Below are 18,013 nucleotides of genomic sequence, written 5' to 3' on the forward strand. Positions count from 1 at the left end.
AGATATTAAAAAGCAAAACTCAGTAGTATTTTGGGACTGGTTTGATTCGGAAAGTGGAGAGAAAACAAGGAATTAAATATGACTGTAAGCGTTCCTGCCTGTAGGACCAAGAAGTTGAGCAGGTAGAGATGCAGAAATGAGTCCCTTCCTTCTTTAAATCATTCATCCACTCATTCATTCTTCCATTCAACACATTTTTGTTGAACAATTTCTGAGGGCGATACACTGTGTCAGTCACTAGAGAAGCCACCCAGGGCCTTCTGTAAGGATATGATAAAATTGGGAGGGAAAGACTCACATCCTGTGAAGAGTAAAGCAATAATAGATGAAAATATAGGATCAGGTTGAAAAAAGAACTAATGCAGACATGAAGCACTAGCAGGATACAGAAATTAGGGCAAGTGGGGAACAGTCCTGGAACTGAGTGTTCTGGAACGTGTAGCATTCAACTGTCTGTGAACTCAGTTCGCAGCCGTTTGTGAAGCACCCATGAGGAGGGCTGTCCGAAGCTGTTGTGGCGGAAGATCCCAAATGAAGAGAACGAGAACATGAGCTCTAACTGGCAAGGACCTTACAGTCTAGACTAAGAGACAGACATTTACTTCATAATACAAGACCTGAATGAGTAAGAGTGGGAAGGGAAGGGTCCCTGGGGGGCCAGTGAGGGACAATGGAGAGCAAAGGGGATAGGGGACAGAGTTATCAGAGCAGGCTTTCCTGACTAGCATGTCATGCCAGTGTTACTTTAACACGAAAGAGTACCTTTTCATTCTTTCTTTTCACCAATTGTGATCATTTGATATAATCTGCCTGTTCGGTGTTCCACCTCAGTAAGACTGTTTGTTTGTCATTGTTCTGATAATGGACAATGGAGAACACTTCTACACAGACACCAGAGAATGCTGAAATGAAAGTGTTTGTTTAGAGGTCATTGTGTCCAAAGAGGCCGAAAATAAATTCTTCTCAGACATTGGCTATTTTAGATAATCCCTCGCCCCTTTTGCTGTACATTAATGCAGTTTATAGAACCCCTGCAATGACTCTCCCTCTGAATAGAAATAATCTCCTTCCCTTAAGAATATCCTAAAAGCACATGTATAACTCGGCCATTTCAAAATCGCATATTATTTTTTTTTACTAATAATTTTCTGCTACCACCAAATATAGTAATAACAGTCTCTCATACGTGACACTTTTGACACATTCATGAAGTGTCCATTTCTCACTTAAAGAAATATCTGCTTTTCATACTGGTAAAAAATTATATTTATTTATCCCCCAAGTACTGCATCCCACAAAATGCAAAGTGGTCTTTTTTTAAAAAATAAATATTTTATTTATTTATGTTTTTGAGAGAGGAAGCATGAGTGGAGGGAAAGGCAGGGGGAGAAGGAGAAGCAGGCTCCCCGAGGGGACCCCCGGGTTCAGGACCTGATCTGAAGGGAGATGATTAACCCACTGAGCCACCCAGGTGCCCCTGGAAAGTGGTTCCATTTCCCATTTATATTAAGAGTAATCTTCAAAGTGTCTTGCTAGTTCACTGTGTTTCATTTTCTCCGTGAATAGTTCATCAAATACTCTCCTCTGCTTTGAAGTAAAGTAGTTTATCCAATCACCCACCGCTCCTGGAAAAATTGGAACAGACAAGAATCCATTTAAATATCCAGTATGCACAAAAGAAATCTGTCAGATTTGCAATAAAATGTGAATGATTTCATTTCTTGCTGATAAGATGATGCGGGGTTATTCTTTTCCACGTTTGCGTATTTGTTGTTTCCAATCTCCTCAGTAATGGTTGCATATTCATATATACAGTGTAAAAAGTTAATTCTTAAAAAGAAAACAAGATTCAGATATATAAAGGTTCTAGGTTTTATGATAGCAGGCAAAGAAATGTCTCAGCCAACCTTAGTTAAAGCATAAAAGCCGGGGTGCCTGGGTGGCTCAGTCGATTAAGGCCCCGACTCTTGGTTTTGGTGCAGGTTGAGATCTCACGGTTCTAAGGTCAAACCCTGTTTGGGGCTTTTGAGTGTGGAGTCTACTTGATATTCTCTCTCCCTCTCCCTGCCCTTCCTACTTGTGCTCCCTCTCTGTCTCTCAATCTCTCTCTCTCCCTAATAAATAAATACATCTTAAAAAAGAAAAAAAAAAACATGAAAGCAGACAAAGTGGACACAATATCACTTATTTCCCTGCCTGTGCACCTATGAAGCAATGACCCTATCACCGGCCTGGGCAATCAGTCTCTCTTCTTGATTCAAGTATAATTAGCACACAGTGTGTTACAATAATTTCAGCAGTTCTGTGTGTTACTCAATGCTGATCATGATAAGTGTACTCTGAAACCCTTTCACCTGTTCCACCTTAATGGGTCTCACTGTAAGGAAATGTACTTTACAACATTGATAACTGTTGAAAATATCAGCACTAAGCTAGTTGTGTGATGTCCTCACCTTTGAACGAGGTGTTTGGAGAGCAAAATCAGATCTATCCTTCCTTCGGTCCATCAGCTCAGTCCATCTCCTGATCCTACAGGTCACCCTCAGCCTTGGCCACAGCGCCAACCCTGCAGGACCACTCTTCTTGCCTCTACCAAGCCCCAACCCTGGATCTTGCCCATCACGGCCTTTAGTCACTTCTGGCCCCAGGCTTCATTCCCGGGACCTCAGCGTATAGATGCTGTTGCGCATCATCTTCCCATATCAGTACTTCCTTCTCAGCAATGAAAGTTACGGGAAGGAGGGTAAGACGGCTGGGATTCAAATTTTCACTCTACCAGCAACTAGTTGCACAACTTTGTTGAGGTGCTTGGCATCTTAGTAAAATGTAACACTATGAACACCACCCTCAGAAGTCTGCTGTCAAGTGTAAGATAACTCCAGTAATGTGCCCGGCACATAGTCAGCCCACAGTAAATGCTGGCTATTTGCACTCCACAGTCTTCCTAGCTACATAGTATGGATGTGATGTGTGGATCACATACACACATGTGATGTATGGATGTGATGTAGTACATTTAACGCTTTCTGATTAGAGGCCAATTGAGTGCATTTTAGGTTTTCAATGTCATGGACAATATTACAACATGCATCCTGTCCATACATCTTTCCCTAGTCCTGTAATATCCTCCCTAAATTTTAGTACGTAGGGGCCCTGGGACTTCTGACACTGACATGGACCATTCTGTATCTATGCCTACCACCTTATCTCCATAGACAGTTTCTAGAATATCAGCTCCTTTTCTGACTTTAAAGCCAACTGCAGGCATGAACCCTCCTCTGTACGGGGAGGAATATCTCTTGCACCAAGGAGTCTGAATCACCCACTTCAGTCATTTACTTAACATGATTATTTTCAGAGGATGGATCCCTACTCCCACCTCGTCCAGCCAATAGAAGGAATAAAGTGAATGGACCCATCCTGTGTTTAATGCCTCGTATAGTCCAAATTTAGCAATAGGCAGTCATGGGGACCAGGATCGGGGTTAACCTTCTGTGTTTTGTCTGATCCTATATAAGGAAACCACTTTCTGCTAGAAATAAATGCATTAAAATTAATGTTTGTTGTCTACAATTATATTGATAGGGTTTCACCTGGGGATATTTGTAGGGTTACTACCTCTGTTTTCATTAGAGTAAAATTTCCCAAGTCAGTAGGATAACACAGGTGAAAACTGTGTATTTTGCTAATCAGATCTCAAAGGTCAGTGATAAAAGATATCAATAGAAGCACTGGATTCCACGAAACATCAGAACTTCGGCATTTCTCATTCTCTTTACCATAATCTCTCCCAATCTCTGTTTCGGGCGTCTTTGCTTGTTTTACCTGCTTTCATGCATCCTTTTCTAAATCCTCCCTGTCTCCCCTGGATCCTCTCTCCCACTCAGCCTAATCTTTTTCTTGACCCCCCTATGTCATCTTGCTCTTGTCCTCTGTTTTCAAACTTCGTGGAAGAGTGGTCCTTATCTGCTCCATCCCTTCGTTCTCTCTCATCTTTTTAATCCCCTCAATTTGCCTCTCAGCGCCACCACTATGGAAATCACCCTCAGAATTCATGAATGATAAATGGCCACGTTTGACCCTAGCTTTCTTCGTAATTCTGGCTGATTTCCTTTCCTGGCTCGTCTTAGCTCTTTCATTCCCGTTGATGCTACGGTCTCTAGGGCTTCCCTTTCTAATCCTTTCCCTACTAGTCCTTCCCACCCACGCTGAAGAATTTTACTTAATTCCACAAATTGCCAATGGCTCCTAAACTGACTTCTGAGCTGAGGTCCACCAAACACTGGCTCCCTGCCACTACCCAATTATGACCCTCCATGTTTCCTATCTGGACTATTAACAATAACCGCTTACTGGACTTTCTGCCTCTGGTTTCTAAACAACTCTTCTAAACTTCCCACCTGACTATTATTTTCAGTTCCCTTCTTAAAACAGCAAACAGAGAGAAAAAGACCCCCTCATAATATACAGAGAGCTTTTGGTCTCTGGCCCCAATTTTTATCTCCCTCACTCTGCTCCACACGTCATATACCCTTCTAGAACAGGAGACTAACTGCTCTTTTTAAAAGAAAATCCAGTCCAATCCCATGGTGGTTCTGGACTTTTGTTCTTGCTGTTAGCTCTTGCTGGAATATATTTCTTCCCTGTCATTTTGCTGGTAAATGCTTTCTGCTTATGCTTCCAGTCCCAGATCCAATGTCACCTCCTCACCTACTTTGCTGAGGAAAATTTATCTCACCCTTATTCATGTTGCTATTCACAGCTGCTCATACTACTAATAAAGTTGTCAGTCACCTGACATTATGATCTTCTGAAGGACAAGACTATTTTACTTAATTTTTGAATCTTAGTTATTAGAAAATAGTTTATTAATCAATATTTGCTGAATTGAGTTCTCTCCTCCCTCCCAGTCCTGGATTTTGCAACTATAAGAAAATGAAAAATGAACCACCAAAAAAGACAAAAAGTGACTTGCAAAATTAAGGGACTATCTGATGCATATGAGTTAGCCAATATTTGCTTTGGGAGGAATTCTATTCAGATGAGCTAAAAAATGGAAACAAAGGTGTGTTTTCTAGTAGGAAACCTGAGTACCTAAATGTAGAAAATTTTGTCATTGTAAGTTATGAAAAATTTGAAGAATGTTCAAATATTTCTCCCTGGGGTCTGGATTAAAATTCACACGGGTATCAAAATGATTCTATATCTGGATGAACCCAAACTACTTCTAAGTTACATGTTAGGAAGTAGTAGAGAAGATTTACTTCCTTCTCTTTGGGTTTTCATGCAGAGAAATACGTTGGATAACACAGCCAGCTTCTCTCTCTGCCCCGTACTTCTGTGGGGTGAGTTATTTGGTGAGTTTGGGAAAGTGCACTGTCCACATTCATCAGCTCCCTTCTCTCTTCTGAAAAAAGCACATGTCATGTACCACTCTCCACCGTGCTCTCTGTGGGAGGCCTCAGTGCAGGGACAGGACTGCATTTGATTGTGACTGAGCAAGCATGTTTGCAAAATTTAGGGTAAGTTATTAGCAAACACGCAAGGCTGCACACCCGAGGCCCATTCTTCAGGGAGTTTTATCATTTCCATCTGTTTGACACCTGTGTCTTTCTCTCAATTGGTTCATAACTGGGTATGAAAATCTCAATTTCTGGAAATAATGTGCCTTAAAAAATTTGTTTAATAAACATTCACTCAGGGATGACAATGAGCAATCCATTGTGCAAGAGGTAGGGTGTATGATGGTAAAATGAGAGTTAAAAATTATAAAATGGCACTACTTCCAGCCAGAGTACCACATCCCTTTTTGACTTACCTTTTCTAAATACCAGGTTCCTGTTAGATGTGAGGGCGCAGATGGTATGATTTGGATCACAGTTTTCTTTGGCTGCGTTATTTTTCATTTCACTGAATGACGTTTTCTGAGCAATCTTATTAATTTCACTGTCGCTCACATTTATACCAAGGAAAGTAGTTATTTTCTTGATGCTTTTAGAAAGATCCTAAGCCATAAGAAAAATTATTTTTAAAAATGTGTAACTCAACAAAACACCAAATTCATTCCCTCAACCCTGAAAACAGAATTTATTGATTTTCTGTTTTCATTTGACTTAAATTTCGATTGTTGAAATGCTAGGAAGGACTTACTTTCTTCATTTCTTCATAGAATATAATTAGAATGTTTTCGTCATTTTTGTGCTCTTCCCAGCTTAAAACGTGATCAAACCAGGATCCATAAACAACTAAAAGGAAAAATGAATTGTGTGAATATTCAAGATCATGAGTTGGCATCCCAGGATTCTTCCCACTTCACCAAAGAAGGCAAAATAAGGCACACACGTATTAGATTCTGGAGTGAAGGGGTTTTACTTAAGAATTGTTGAATCACTATAGTGTACATCTGAAACTAATATAACACTGTATGTTAACTATACTGGGTTTAAAATGAAAAAAAAAAAAAGAAAATGTTAATTACATATGTTAATACCATGTCATTCACTATCTATGAAGAAACTTATAATTAGGTTTAATAAAATTCAATAATTAAAAATTAAATAAGATCTTAAATATTTTTTTAAAAAGTTTCCTTAGAAGAACCCAATTATAAAACACTACTGTTTCAACTAAATGCAATATTAAGAAATGAAGCTGGATGGCTGTATCTTTTAATAAGGCTGTGGGTTTTTTTTTTTTCTTATTTTGGTAAATATCTTTTTATCATCATCAGAAGTTACAGCAGAAATACAGAGATACACATTTTCCCAATAATTTTGTTCCGATAACTACTTTGGATCTTGGAAGAAATAGAGAAATATTGAGAATTTGTTACTTTCTTCCTGTAAATGGCATGCTTTGTATAAGTTCTTAGCATAAAAAGTTTATAAACTTTCTCAAAAAAGTGGTGGGAGAGAAAAGAAGTCTATTCATTGATCTTAGTTCAAGTTTGCAAAATACAGTGTAAGGGCTTTAAGAGTAGTTGATATTATCTCTTTATTGTTCTGTTAATTTGGCAGATCTCAAAAATGTCCAGGGCTGGAAGTAAAATGTTACCATGCAAAATAAATCATCAACTGTGATGATAAATAACAGAAAGTGAGCAATTTCTTGTACCACAGAAAGTTGACTAGCTTGATAATCTGAAGTATATAATAGAGTAATTTAAAATACTGGGTATACATCTTTCCATGCATCCTTATTATCCATAGATGTAATACTAGCTAATGCCCAAATTATAAAAGAGTTCCTCCACTCACAATGTTCTGAAGATCTGCTGACTATTGATTCATTTAATAAGCATTTATGAAGCCATTAGTGTCTATCAGATACTGTGCCATATCGCTTTTAAACACGAAACTTTTGAATAAATTGATGTGTCATTAACTCCTAGCTAACTGCAATTGTTTACAGTTTCAGCCCCTGGGGAAGTAAAGGGCAAGAAAATAATCAGAAGGCATTTGTAAAAGACCAGACTTCCGGGACTGTGATGGTATCATTACAGAGCCTGATTTTCCACCCCCAGGGGCCCAGAGGGTTGTAAAGCAAGAACAGGTGTTTGGAAGGACTAATAGGTCTCCAGTTCCCAGCATTCTCACTTGCCAGTTCAGTGACTTACAAAATACTTTATCTTGGAAGGAACCAAATTACCCTATCAGTGATAAGGAGTTGACCTAAGAACTGCCAGCCTATTGCCAAGAACAATCACAGGGTGAAATAGAGCACTGATTTTTCTCTCTTAGGAGTGTAGACAGTGAACTGGTCTCTGTTGACTCAGACTATGCTGGCAGTTGCCACCTGCATCACCCCTGCCCCTGGGTAGCTGCAGCCCAGCCCCGGTGGAAAACATCACCACCCTCCATACTGTCAGGGAGCCCAGGCTTCTGTGCCTCCGCTCCCCTGAGCCTGGGCAGGAAAGAGACCCAGGGTCATGGCCGGTGGCTACCTGTGATTGACTGGAAATCACAGGAAATCGCTGGAAATCACATACATTGGCAGGAAATGTATTCCAACATACCCCAAATAAATGTAAGAAAAATCTTTTGGATCATAGCCTGCTATCATTTGACAGCCAGATATTCTATTATTAATTAATTAATTTATACTACGTCTTGTTCCAAAAAGACAGAAGAATCTAAAGAAATTGGCTGCCTGGGTCTTCCTTACCCATGTAGAGAATTATACTCTGGATCATTTTTTTAATCCAAATCCTCATTGTCCAGACCTAGGGCTTTAAAGAAAATACAGCTTCCAAAACAGAGACATAAAAATCTTTTTTTTTTTTTTTCTGGGAAATGCTTTTCTCCACATCCTTCACTTAAAGTCAGAATTTTCTACTACCTCCTGCATGGCCTTCCTTCTGTTATCCAGAATAACTTGTTCTCCCCGAAATGCCCTAACCAGAATAGTTGCTCTTACTTGGCCAACCCAAGTGTGTTAGGGTCTGGACTGTGCATCGGCAATCTCACGGCTTCCTATCAACTTCCAGAACTCCTCCCTCTGAGATAATCCAGACTCCTACAGGACTCGTGTCTTTTAAATATATCACTCTTCTTAGCCTTATCTCTGTCAGAAGTGGACTTTTTGATCTGTTCCCAGCGGTCATGGAAGACTCTGATCTTAGGACACAACCTCCTGGGGCAACTCACGTCTTGTCACCCACCTGTTGATGGACAGCTTCTGCAAATACCCTACTTAGACCACTTATGTCCTTTTCAATCCTCATTTTCTTCCCCTTGTTCTTCTCCCCAACCTTTTTCTAGCTAAAACCTTCAACTTCCCTTTTTCCTTTATTGTTTATTTCAACCACCTGAAAAAACACTCAGTATTGAATCAAAGCACTTTACCTTCTTTTCTCCTGAGCTCTGCTGAAGAAATTTATACAACTCTATACTGACACCATTGCAAATTCATTTCTCCAGCCTTAAGGGTACTGAGGCTGCCTAGCAAACTTATTTGTCCTGCATTAACATTTTCTCCTATTTTCCACATCAGCGATTTCAAACCTCCCGCACTTTCTGCAAACCCTTTGTCCCACTCCTATCCAGTTTCAAGAACATCTTAATTTCTAGTTTCCAGAAAGCACTCTGATGATTGTGCAGAAATTCACGAGCTACGAAGTGCCTAGGAAATGTGGAGTTCTTACAAAAGACTGGAGAGGGGGCTAGTGGGAAAAAAAAGTATGGTGCTAAAATATTTCACTAGATACTAATCTGTCAGAATATTGCCAGAACACAATTTACAGTTACTATTTAATTTGAAAAACTAAAATGTATTTGTAAACTGTCTGAAAGGTAAATCAGATGATTAGACAAATGTGTGGCTATCTATGTCTTTATAGTACAGTCTCCTCATACAATGTGTATATACTTATGTTTTGGAAACGGGTATAGGATATCATGATGTTTCAGTGTAAAATAATCTTTCTAGATAAATACCTACATGGAAACTTTCCACCCGAAAGTGAAACTATTTAAAAAGTCTGCCTGCCTTTAAAAGTCTATGTCTAGGGGCACTTGTGTGGCTCAGCTGATAAGCATCTCCCTTTGGCTCAGGTCATGATCCCGGGCTCCTGAGATCAAGCCCTGCATCAGGCTCCCTGCTCTGCAGGAAGCCTGCTTCTCCCTCTTCCACTCCCTTTGCTTATGTTCCTTCTTTCACTACCTCTCTCTGTCAAATAAATAAATAAAATTTTTTTTTTTAAAAGTCTACGTCCAATAGAATGAGTAGATTTCTACAGTAAATTTCTAGTCGTGACTTCATTTGAACATCTAAATAGTCCTACATAATCCAAGTCTGGGCCTCAAAATGATTAACAACTTGTCCACAGTTATACAGGGGATAAATTAGAGTTAAGACTTGATCCCTCTTCTTCTGTCTCCATAGACAGTTCTATTGTATCATGTTATCATTGGCAGGAGAAAGAATCCTCTCCTCAAAGAGTAGTCACTGAAGGACATCCCTGCAATATAGTCACCTACCTTTGACAGGAGAACAAGCAACCTTATATTATAAATACTGTTCCACTCAAGTAAATTTTAAAAAGCTTTAGCAATTCACTGCTTACTCCGGTGTCAGCAGGATTTGCCCAGGCTAGATTACCCGATTATATAATACACAGCAGATCTCTTTGCAATTAAAAATCTATTAACGCACCTAGAAGGTATAAAAGAATCATCTGGAATATTTTCTCCAACTAACTGCCCTTCCCAGATACTCTGCTTTGACGTCAGATAATGGGGTGGTAGATGTCCTCGGACAGCTAGTTTGCCTCCCTGCGTATGGACTGAGTTGCCCTTTTTGTGGCTACACTCATAGAAAAATAATCTCTAGAACACGAGCGCTAACAGGCCTGCTTTATACTGTCCTCAGGTCATACCCAGAGCACTTCTTCTGGGCAACTTGTCTTCTGGGCACTCCAAAACGGTAGAGATGGAGCCAAATTAGAGCTTGTGCAGCAGCGGGAGGGGTAGTGACCCCCACGGTGTAATAATTGGAGACAAACGTGGCTTTTCTTTTCTTGAGGAAAAGCAGACTCAAGATCTGTTTTGTTTTTTTTTAATAATGTATGTATTTAAACTCTGTTCACTCCAAAAATGGAATGAAGGCAGAGTGAAGCATGTTAACTATCTTCAAATATTTAGAAGGCTATCGTGGGGAAGAGGAATTAGTGATCAGAGGAACAGCTTCCTCTCTAGGCAAGCTATGCCACAGTGCTAACAGCAAGGATCTGGGAGACTGACACCTGAATTTAAACTTTGGCTCTTTATGAGTTATACAATTGTCTGGCCAGCCAACGTCTGCATTTCCCTCACCTACAAAATAAGAATGATACCTGGCTCTTGTGTTCTAGTGAGGATGGTAGGAGATTCTGTTTGCATAGCACTTAGTTAAGTGACTATATTACATAGTAAGATTTTTTTAAACATACACAGCAGATCTCTTTGCAATTAAAAATCTATTAACGCACCTAGAAGGTATAAAAGAATCATCTGGAATATTTTTTCCAAGTAACTGCCCTTCCCAGATACTCTGCTTTGATGTCAGATAATGGGGTGGTAGATGTCCTCGGACAGCTAGTTTGCTTCCCTGCGTATGGACTGAGTTGCCCTTTTTGTGGGCAACTCAATACATACATTATTTAACACAAATAATGTTAACAGTGCCGAGATGGAACGAGTCATTTGGGGGCAGGAGCTGGGGTGTGAACCTGTTGTCCAAATTAGGAAGTTCAAGTTTAGCTAGTACAATCCTTGAGAATTTTATAAAGGCAATTCAAACATGAGTTCGGTGATTTTAACCAGACAGTCTTCAATAGACCTGAAACTTTGACCTGAAAGTTTCGATCCTGAAACTTTGTGACTACTAAATGTTTGCCAAAGAGGAGCTCAACTATTGAGAGCATAGCATATTCTTCCATAGGGAACAGGGCAAAAGAAAGTGTTTAACGCAGTTCTCAATACCCTCCTGTTCAAGTTACACTTGCTGTGGCCCCTCTGAAATTAACAAGTAAAAGCTTAATCATTGGCAAGTGAAATAGGGAAACTAACAATTAAGCAGGTCCACCTCTAACCCCAGGGAAAAGGAAGATCCTGTGGGTACAAACCATTTCGAAATCCTGCCTCTTCTAAATTCTGCATCATCTTGGTACGTTATTTTTATTTAATGAAAGGGTTGAGAACTGTTTTTCGTTTTTGTTTTTAAGTGCTCCAGATACCCATGAGTCAGAGAGAAATTAATAAATTCAAAGGTCATGCATGGTTAGGCAAGATCAATATGCATTGCACAACTCAATCAAATGATGTATCAGTTTAGTATTTTCAGGAGAAATCACTTTTTGTTCATATTTATAAAGCAAGTGTCAAGATAACTAATACTTTCATTTCTTTTATTTGGGGAATTTTATTCCTTTTTTTGGAGAGGAAGAGGGAGAGTGTGTGTGTGTGTGTGTGTGTGTGTCATTTGTTGGTGTTATTTTCCATTTAGGCAAACATAAGACATGTTTCAGGCTGCCTGTGAAGGTTTCAACTGTATCTTGCTCGACTCCAATCAATGCATAATTATTTCACTGGCAAAACTGATGGTATATGAAAAAAAAAAGTGATGCTTGATCAGAATTAATCTCTGTTTTACAAACATTGCTATCGGCTCAATAAGTAATTGCAAATCTGGACTACCTACAGGTGATAAGAAAGTCCATGAAGAAACAAAGTGAGAAAGAATGGCTTAGAAGTAAAAAAAAAAAAAAACAAAAAAAAACCCAAAAACTATTCCAATGTATTCCTGAAAATGGGTCGCTAGGATCCAGTTAAACTTTTAGAAAACGCTTTCATTTGGAGGGGAACTGTATATGATGAATAGAAATCATTGTTATATTTACCATCTCCTCTTAGGAAAAGCTCGAAAAATGCAGCCCAGGTTTCAATGCCAGGGAGATTCGGGTTATCTCTGTAGTAGTGGAATAAAGAAACAGCTGTATCTTTTGGATTCCTAACGATGTAGATAATCTGTTAAAAAAAAATCAGTTTATTTTTAGATGGAAACAGCCCCCATGCAAAACATGTTCTCAAAAAAAGCAACTGGACTTAACCTGTCCATGCTTACACTGATTATTATGCACAGACTCAGGCCAATGTTTCTCAAAAGTTAACGTGTGCAAGAATTATTCAGGAATCTTGCTAAAATGCAGATTCTGACACAGGGAGTCCAGCATGTGGCCAGCATTCTGCGTTTCTAATAAGCTCCCAGGAGAGGCTGGTAATGCCAGTCCACTGACCACGCTTTTTCAATTTAGGCACTAACTGTGGCCCCATCATTTTAGCAGTGGATTTGAGAACCCGTCTACCCATTTGTAGGACACGATTGCTTTCTTAATATAAAATTTTTTTAACATAACATTTAAACAACTTTAATGTTATAACACGTGATTTAAATACACTCAGATTTCTTGTAAATTGTCTACTATTATTTATAGGAAGAATGATATTTTCAAATTTCATTTTCTACAGTTGAATCCTCCACAGAGCAGGAAATCTGAGCCACCCTCCTAATTTACACAAATACTGCCCCTGTAATCGGATTCAGTTTAATGCATTTCTGTTTAGTATGGACTATGGACTAGGCAGAGTGGAGTGTTCCCGGTCGGAGTAATAGGAGCAATAGGGCAGACACATGACCAGCTCCCTCAAAACAGTCAGGTGCAGGAGCGCGGAGTCATGAAGGTTATAACAGGGACGTCGGGACTGCAGGAACGTGCCTATTAAAAAAACCTCAGAAAACCAGGGTGAGGAGCTGAACTATTTTCCATCAGTGTCAGTGTTGCATGAGGACCAGATGTTCCACTTGCTCTTAGATCGATAATCAGGTGGACACATTTTACGTAGGTAAGAAAGTGTTTACTGAGTCATGCTTGATACCTAACTATCGTTCTGTGCTATGCTCATAGTCCAGGAGTGGTGCGTGTAACCCACATGAACAACACCGCCCCTCTTAGAGATGTGTAAAGGCCACTATGCACTGAGGTGAAAGCCACCTTTAGCCCCTGTTGTGTCCCCATTATCCTCTCTTCCTCTCCAGAGAAAATTATGGAGTAACTCAACATTTCAGGCTTACTCTCACTGCTCTCTGCTTCTGGAGCAGATTCACAGAAACCCAAAGCTCTGAAAGCCATTTAAAAATCCACTCACTCTTATTTTTTTTTAAAGCTGTTTTTAAAGATTTTATTTATTTATCTGACAGAGAGAGATACAGCAAGAGTAGGAACACAAGCAGAGGAACTGGGAGAGGGAGAAGCTGGCTTCCTGCCAAGCAGGGAGCCCAGTGCAGGACTCGATCCCAGGACCCTGGGATCATGACCTGAGCCAAAGGCAGACTGAGCCACCCAGGCACCCCTCCCCTCATAGTTTTAACAAAAAGGGATAAAGTGGTGGGATGGGAAGCCTTAGCCATCTAGTTGGAATTTTTTGTCTGTTTGTTTTGGTAGACAGAAGCATGCATCAGGACCTTTGGAGAACACCTGACATTACACGTCAGTATCCAGTGGGAAGGACAATGCAAACTACTAACACATTAATACGTATTTTGATAAAAGAGGTTAAAAGAAGTATTCTGTAATTATGTGTAGTGACATGGTAAGTAGACTTACTGTGGAGATCATGTCATAATATATACTAATATCAAGTCGTTAAGTGGTACATCCGAAACTAATACAATGTTATATGTCAATTAGATACTCAATAAACACACACATACAATACTCTGAGAAATATTAGGGGATGGTTGGAAGACATGAAGAGAAGGCAGAATAGTACTCTGAGAAAAAAATTAAATGTTAACTAAATATCAGGAAATGAGCTGAAAACAGACATTTCATGTAAGAGAGTTTGGAAGCAGAAAAAAAGATGGGGAGACAAAGATTAGGAAGAAAATATAGGAGGTTAACTAGGGTTGAGGGCCACAAGAGGAACTGATCATCTGACAGGCCTGCTGGAGCAGGAAAGCTTCCAGTAGCTTGTAAGCCCTGAGGGCTAGGCAGGGGGCAACAGAGGACAGATCATCCTCTTGGGAAACCAAGTGCAACCAGAGAATCTCATTTCCCATTAGGTTTGTACCTTACAACTCTGTCTTTACTGTGGTGGTTTTAAGAAGCCGCCCACCCTTTCTGAGCTTCAGTTTCTTTGCGGATGAAAGGAAAAATCTACTGTTACCTTTGTTGTAATGTGTTTACAAAACATAGCTTAATCTTTGCCACATTGTATGAGATGAATACTGTTATTTCTGTATCAAAGGAGGAAACCAAAGCTAGGAGAGCATCAGCAATTTTCCAAGAGTGGCAGAGCAAGAACCCAAGCCAGGTTTTCTGGTCTTCCCAAGCCTTTGCCCTTAACCACTGCACTCACCTTGCATTGTTTTTGCTTAATATTCACCGGTAGCATGTTGTAGCTCAAATGTGTGGGAATAACTCTTCTCTTACAGTTCATTTTTAGCTCGTCAAGTTTAGAAATGTCTCCCAACTCGATAGGAGACGTTAGATTAATTCGAGCATTGGGAATGTTCCCAATGACCTCTGCAATCCAGTGAGTACCTTCACATAAAAATAAAACAAAACACATTTTTTAAAATTAATTGAAACTCTTGATGAAATAAATATAGAAAATTAGCATGAAGTTATAATAGCAAGAAGCACATTAATTTTGTTATAAATAGTTATTATTACCACTTGACACCCATTGAAACCTGAGACACTTGTTGAAACACCAGAGGCATTAATTCATTTGACAGGAAGAGTCACACTTTAAAGCATGAAGAGACTGAGAACTGTCTATGCCTTTTTCTCAGCTTGAAATATTCTCCTGTGCTACACTGATCTCTAGCACCTTCTCTAATCCACAAATACGCAGATCTTGCCACACACAGTTCCTCACCGGTCCTGCAAGCTCATGCATCTTGCTCTTTTTTAAACTATCTTCTGAGTCTCCCGTCCCCTGGCATAACTGTTTACCCTTTCTGTCCCTCCCAGGTAGAACATACCAGAGTTTAGTTGCTACTGCTTGTATTCATGTATACTTCCCCATTTTCCCCTGGAAGATAGCCCCTGGATCTTATTTTTGTTTGTGTGCAAACAGAGTAGCCATGCAAACGAAGCCCTTGAACAATGAATAAATGCTACATTCAAACAGCATAAAGATACAATCCTATGCTACCATGAAGTCTGGAAGAAATACATAAAGCAAATGTGGGTATGCTCCAGTGTTGCAGACAATAGTAAACTGGAGCAGGGAAGTAAAAGTTTGGATGGGGAGGATGCTTTGCTGATTTGAAAGCAATGTTCCTAAAAAGTTTAAATCAGGCCTATTTCCTTTCCATTGAACTCATTTGTAATTCCAATTTGAAATCTGTTGTAATATTCACTAATTTATAGCTGAATAAATATTTAAATGGTGCTCTCATCTGCATGATGTGTTTTAAATGTAAGACTTTAAGATAGTAATGCTCATAAGTCAACTCTAATATTCATATAAACATGACTAATATAACTAATGACATTTCTATTATTTTCACAGGATGTATTGATTTATTCTGGTGAAGAAGACAGAATACAGTTTTGGATTGTATTCAGGGGACCTCCAGAGCTGGCGGGTGATATCAGTTTATAGGCATCAATATGTGCAGTGGAAACTTTATGTATGGTTGTTTATATAAGGTATAAACTAGGCACCTGCTCAAAGAACTTTAAAAGTATCATAAATTACTTTCTAAACTAACATATCAATTTAGGGTAAGGTATGTTTATTCACGGAGTGACCTACCACATAGAGAAAATACTGAGGTATTCTAGAAGCAATCACTTAATTTCCATCTGCAACACCATTTTCCAATAAAATAATTACATATGTGATTTACATTTATTCTCCAAAAACACCCTAGAAGGTCTATGTGAACTCTGTGTCTTCTAAAGGAGAGGGCTTCTTGGGCCTGATTCACAGTCAGATAAAAGGACTAAAATGCAGACATGATTTGAAAGAGCTAAACTCTTAGTTGCTGAATCATGCTAACAAGCATATGCCCATTCACACGTGTCCACTCTTCTGGAAATCACACCAGGCAGGTGGATATTACATATTCTGGCCACCTCTCAAAATTAAAAAGAATATATAATTAATTTAGATTATCCCCAGGATGCCATTATTCATAATGGTCCTTTCATGAGTGTATAACTATATATGGAAATAAACTTTGCATAAGAAGGCATAAAATTGAACATTAAAGTGGCACCTGGGTGACTCAGTTGGTAAAGTGTGTGCCTTCAATGCAGATCATCATTTCAGGGTCCTCAAATGGAGCCCCCATCAGTGGGCAGTCTGCTTCTCCTCTCCCTCTGCCCTTGCCCCCTGCTCCTGCTCTATCACTGTCTCTCAAATAAATAAATAAAATCTTTTAAAAAATGAACACTAAAAATACTTATGGTTTTTTATTAGCCCAGGAAAGAAATTATTCATTTACAAATCAATCATTAAAGTATGAATTGAACAAATCTGCTTATGGCCATGCCTGGTACAAGTACGAAGAGAGCTTCATAATGTTACAGACAATATGCTTATTATGTATATCAACATTTGTATACTTTAAGGAATAAAAGAGAAACAAAACTGTAGTAAAAGCTCTATTTGAATTTTCTTGAAACACAGTTTTCAGCTTTCTACTGTCAAACTTTTTCATTAAAATGAGCATTTAGGATACTTAAATTTCCTATGGATAAATTCTGAAAAATAAATGTTTTGTAAAAATTATTATATTTCTATAGAGTAGTCTACTATATTATTATATTATTATTATATTTTGATATAGTAGAATATTACATTATACTTATTTCTTATATTTCACACATTTTAAAATGTATTTATACATTTAAAAATACATTAAAATAAACTTTACCAGATTTTGGATAGGACACCAGAAACACATCATCTTCTCTTGCATTGAAAAAATCCAGGGAATTTAGAAGTTCTTCTGAAGACATAGTAGAAAAGAGAATCCCCTTGAATTTATGAAGAACACTTGACTGGTTCTGGAACGACATCTTTCGTCAAATGAACTAAAAAGTATTACTAAACACTAACTTTACACAAGGCACAGAATAAGTAAATTCCTTGATGTTAATCCTAGCTCAGTGGCAGGATAATCTTAGAATTACTAAACTGGTCTTTCAGCTAGAGGAATATGTATATATATACGTTTTGCAATTCTTCACAGGAGTAATTTTTAAACCATAACTAAGTCAAAGTCTACTGTGAAAATGATGTCACTTTCTTGATAACACATTACAAAATATTTCCTCCAACTTGACATTCAAAATAGTTTACATATAAGGCTATCAAGCTATCAGAATGTAATTATTATCTGAAAGGACCAGAGTTAATCAAATCCTTTGGCCTTAAAAAGAAAAGAATTAGTGGCGATAAGGGATTATGTCACTTTGGAAAGGACAAGAAAAGTTGAATGTCATGTTAATATTAAC

General features: G+C 38.7%; 1 protein-coding gene across 1 annotated transcript; it reads right to left on the reverse strand.

Annotated features, from left to right (window-relative positions):
* Positions 1-1,318: 1,318 nt before the first annotated feature.
* On the reverse strand, positions 1,319-17,664 carry LOC101673275 (sulfotransferase 6B1-like). The gene is made up of 6 exons (XM_004775997.3): positions 17,431-17,664; positions 14,895-15,079; positions 12,377-12,503; positions 6,151-6,245; positions 5,819-6,005; positions 1,319-1,625 (listed from the first exon to the last, which is right to left on the reverse strand). Exons 1-6 carry the CDS (start codon positions 17,573-17,575, stop codon positions 1,507-1,509), a joined length of 858 nt encoding a protein of 285 aa, XP_004776054.1. The 5' UTR covers positions 17,576-17,664; the 3' UTR covers positions 1,319-1,506.
* Between the last annotated feature and the right edge of the window lie 349 nt (positions 17,665-18,013).

This window comes from Mustela putorius, unplaced genomic scaffold, assembly GCF_011764305.1.
Source record: "Mustela putorius furo isolate JIRA1106 unplaced genomic scaffold, ASM1176430v1.1 tig00537227_pilon_pilon_pilon, whole genome shotgun sequence".
In the NCBI taxonomy this organism is placed as follows: Eukaryota; Metazoa; Chordata; class Mammalia; order Carnivora; family Mustelidae; genus Mustela; species Mustela putorius.

What these genes read in the sequence shown, in the direction of transcription:
- LOC101673275 (XM_004775997.3), bottom strand. Translation starts at nt 17,575, where the DNA reads ATGTCGTTCCAGAACCAGTCAAGTGTTCTTCATAAATTCAAGGGGATT. An exon ending in GGTGTCCTATCCAAAATCTG is followed by an intron (nt 15,080 to 17,430) that starts GTAAAGTTTATT and finishes TTTTATGTGAAG; the next exon opens with GTACTCACTGGATTGCAGAG. An exon ending in TCTATGAAGAAATGAAGAAA is followed by an intron (nt 6,006 to 6,150) that starts GTAAGTCCTTCC and finishes CTTATGGCTTAG; the next exon opens with GATCTTTCTAAAAGCATCAA.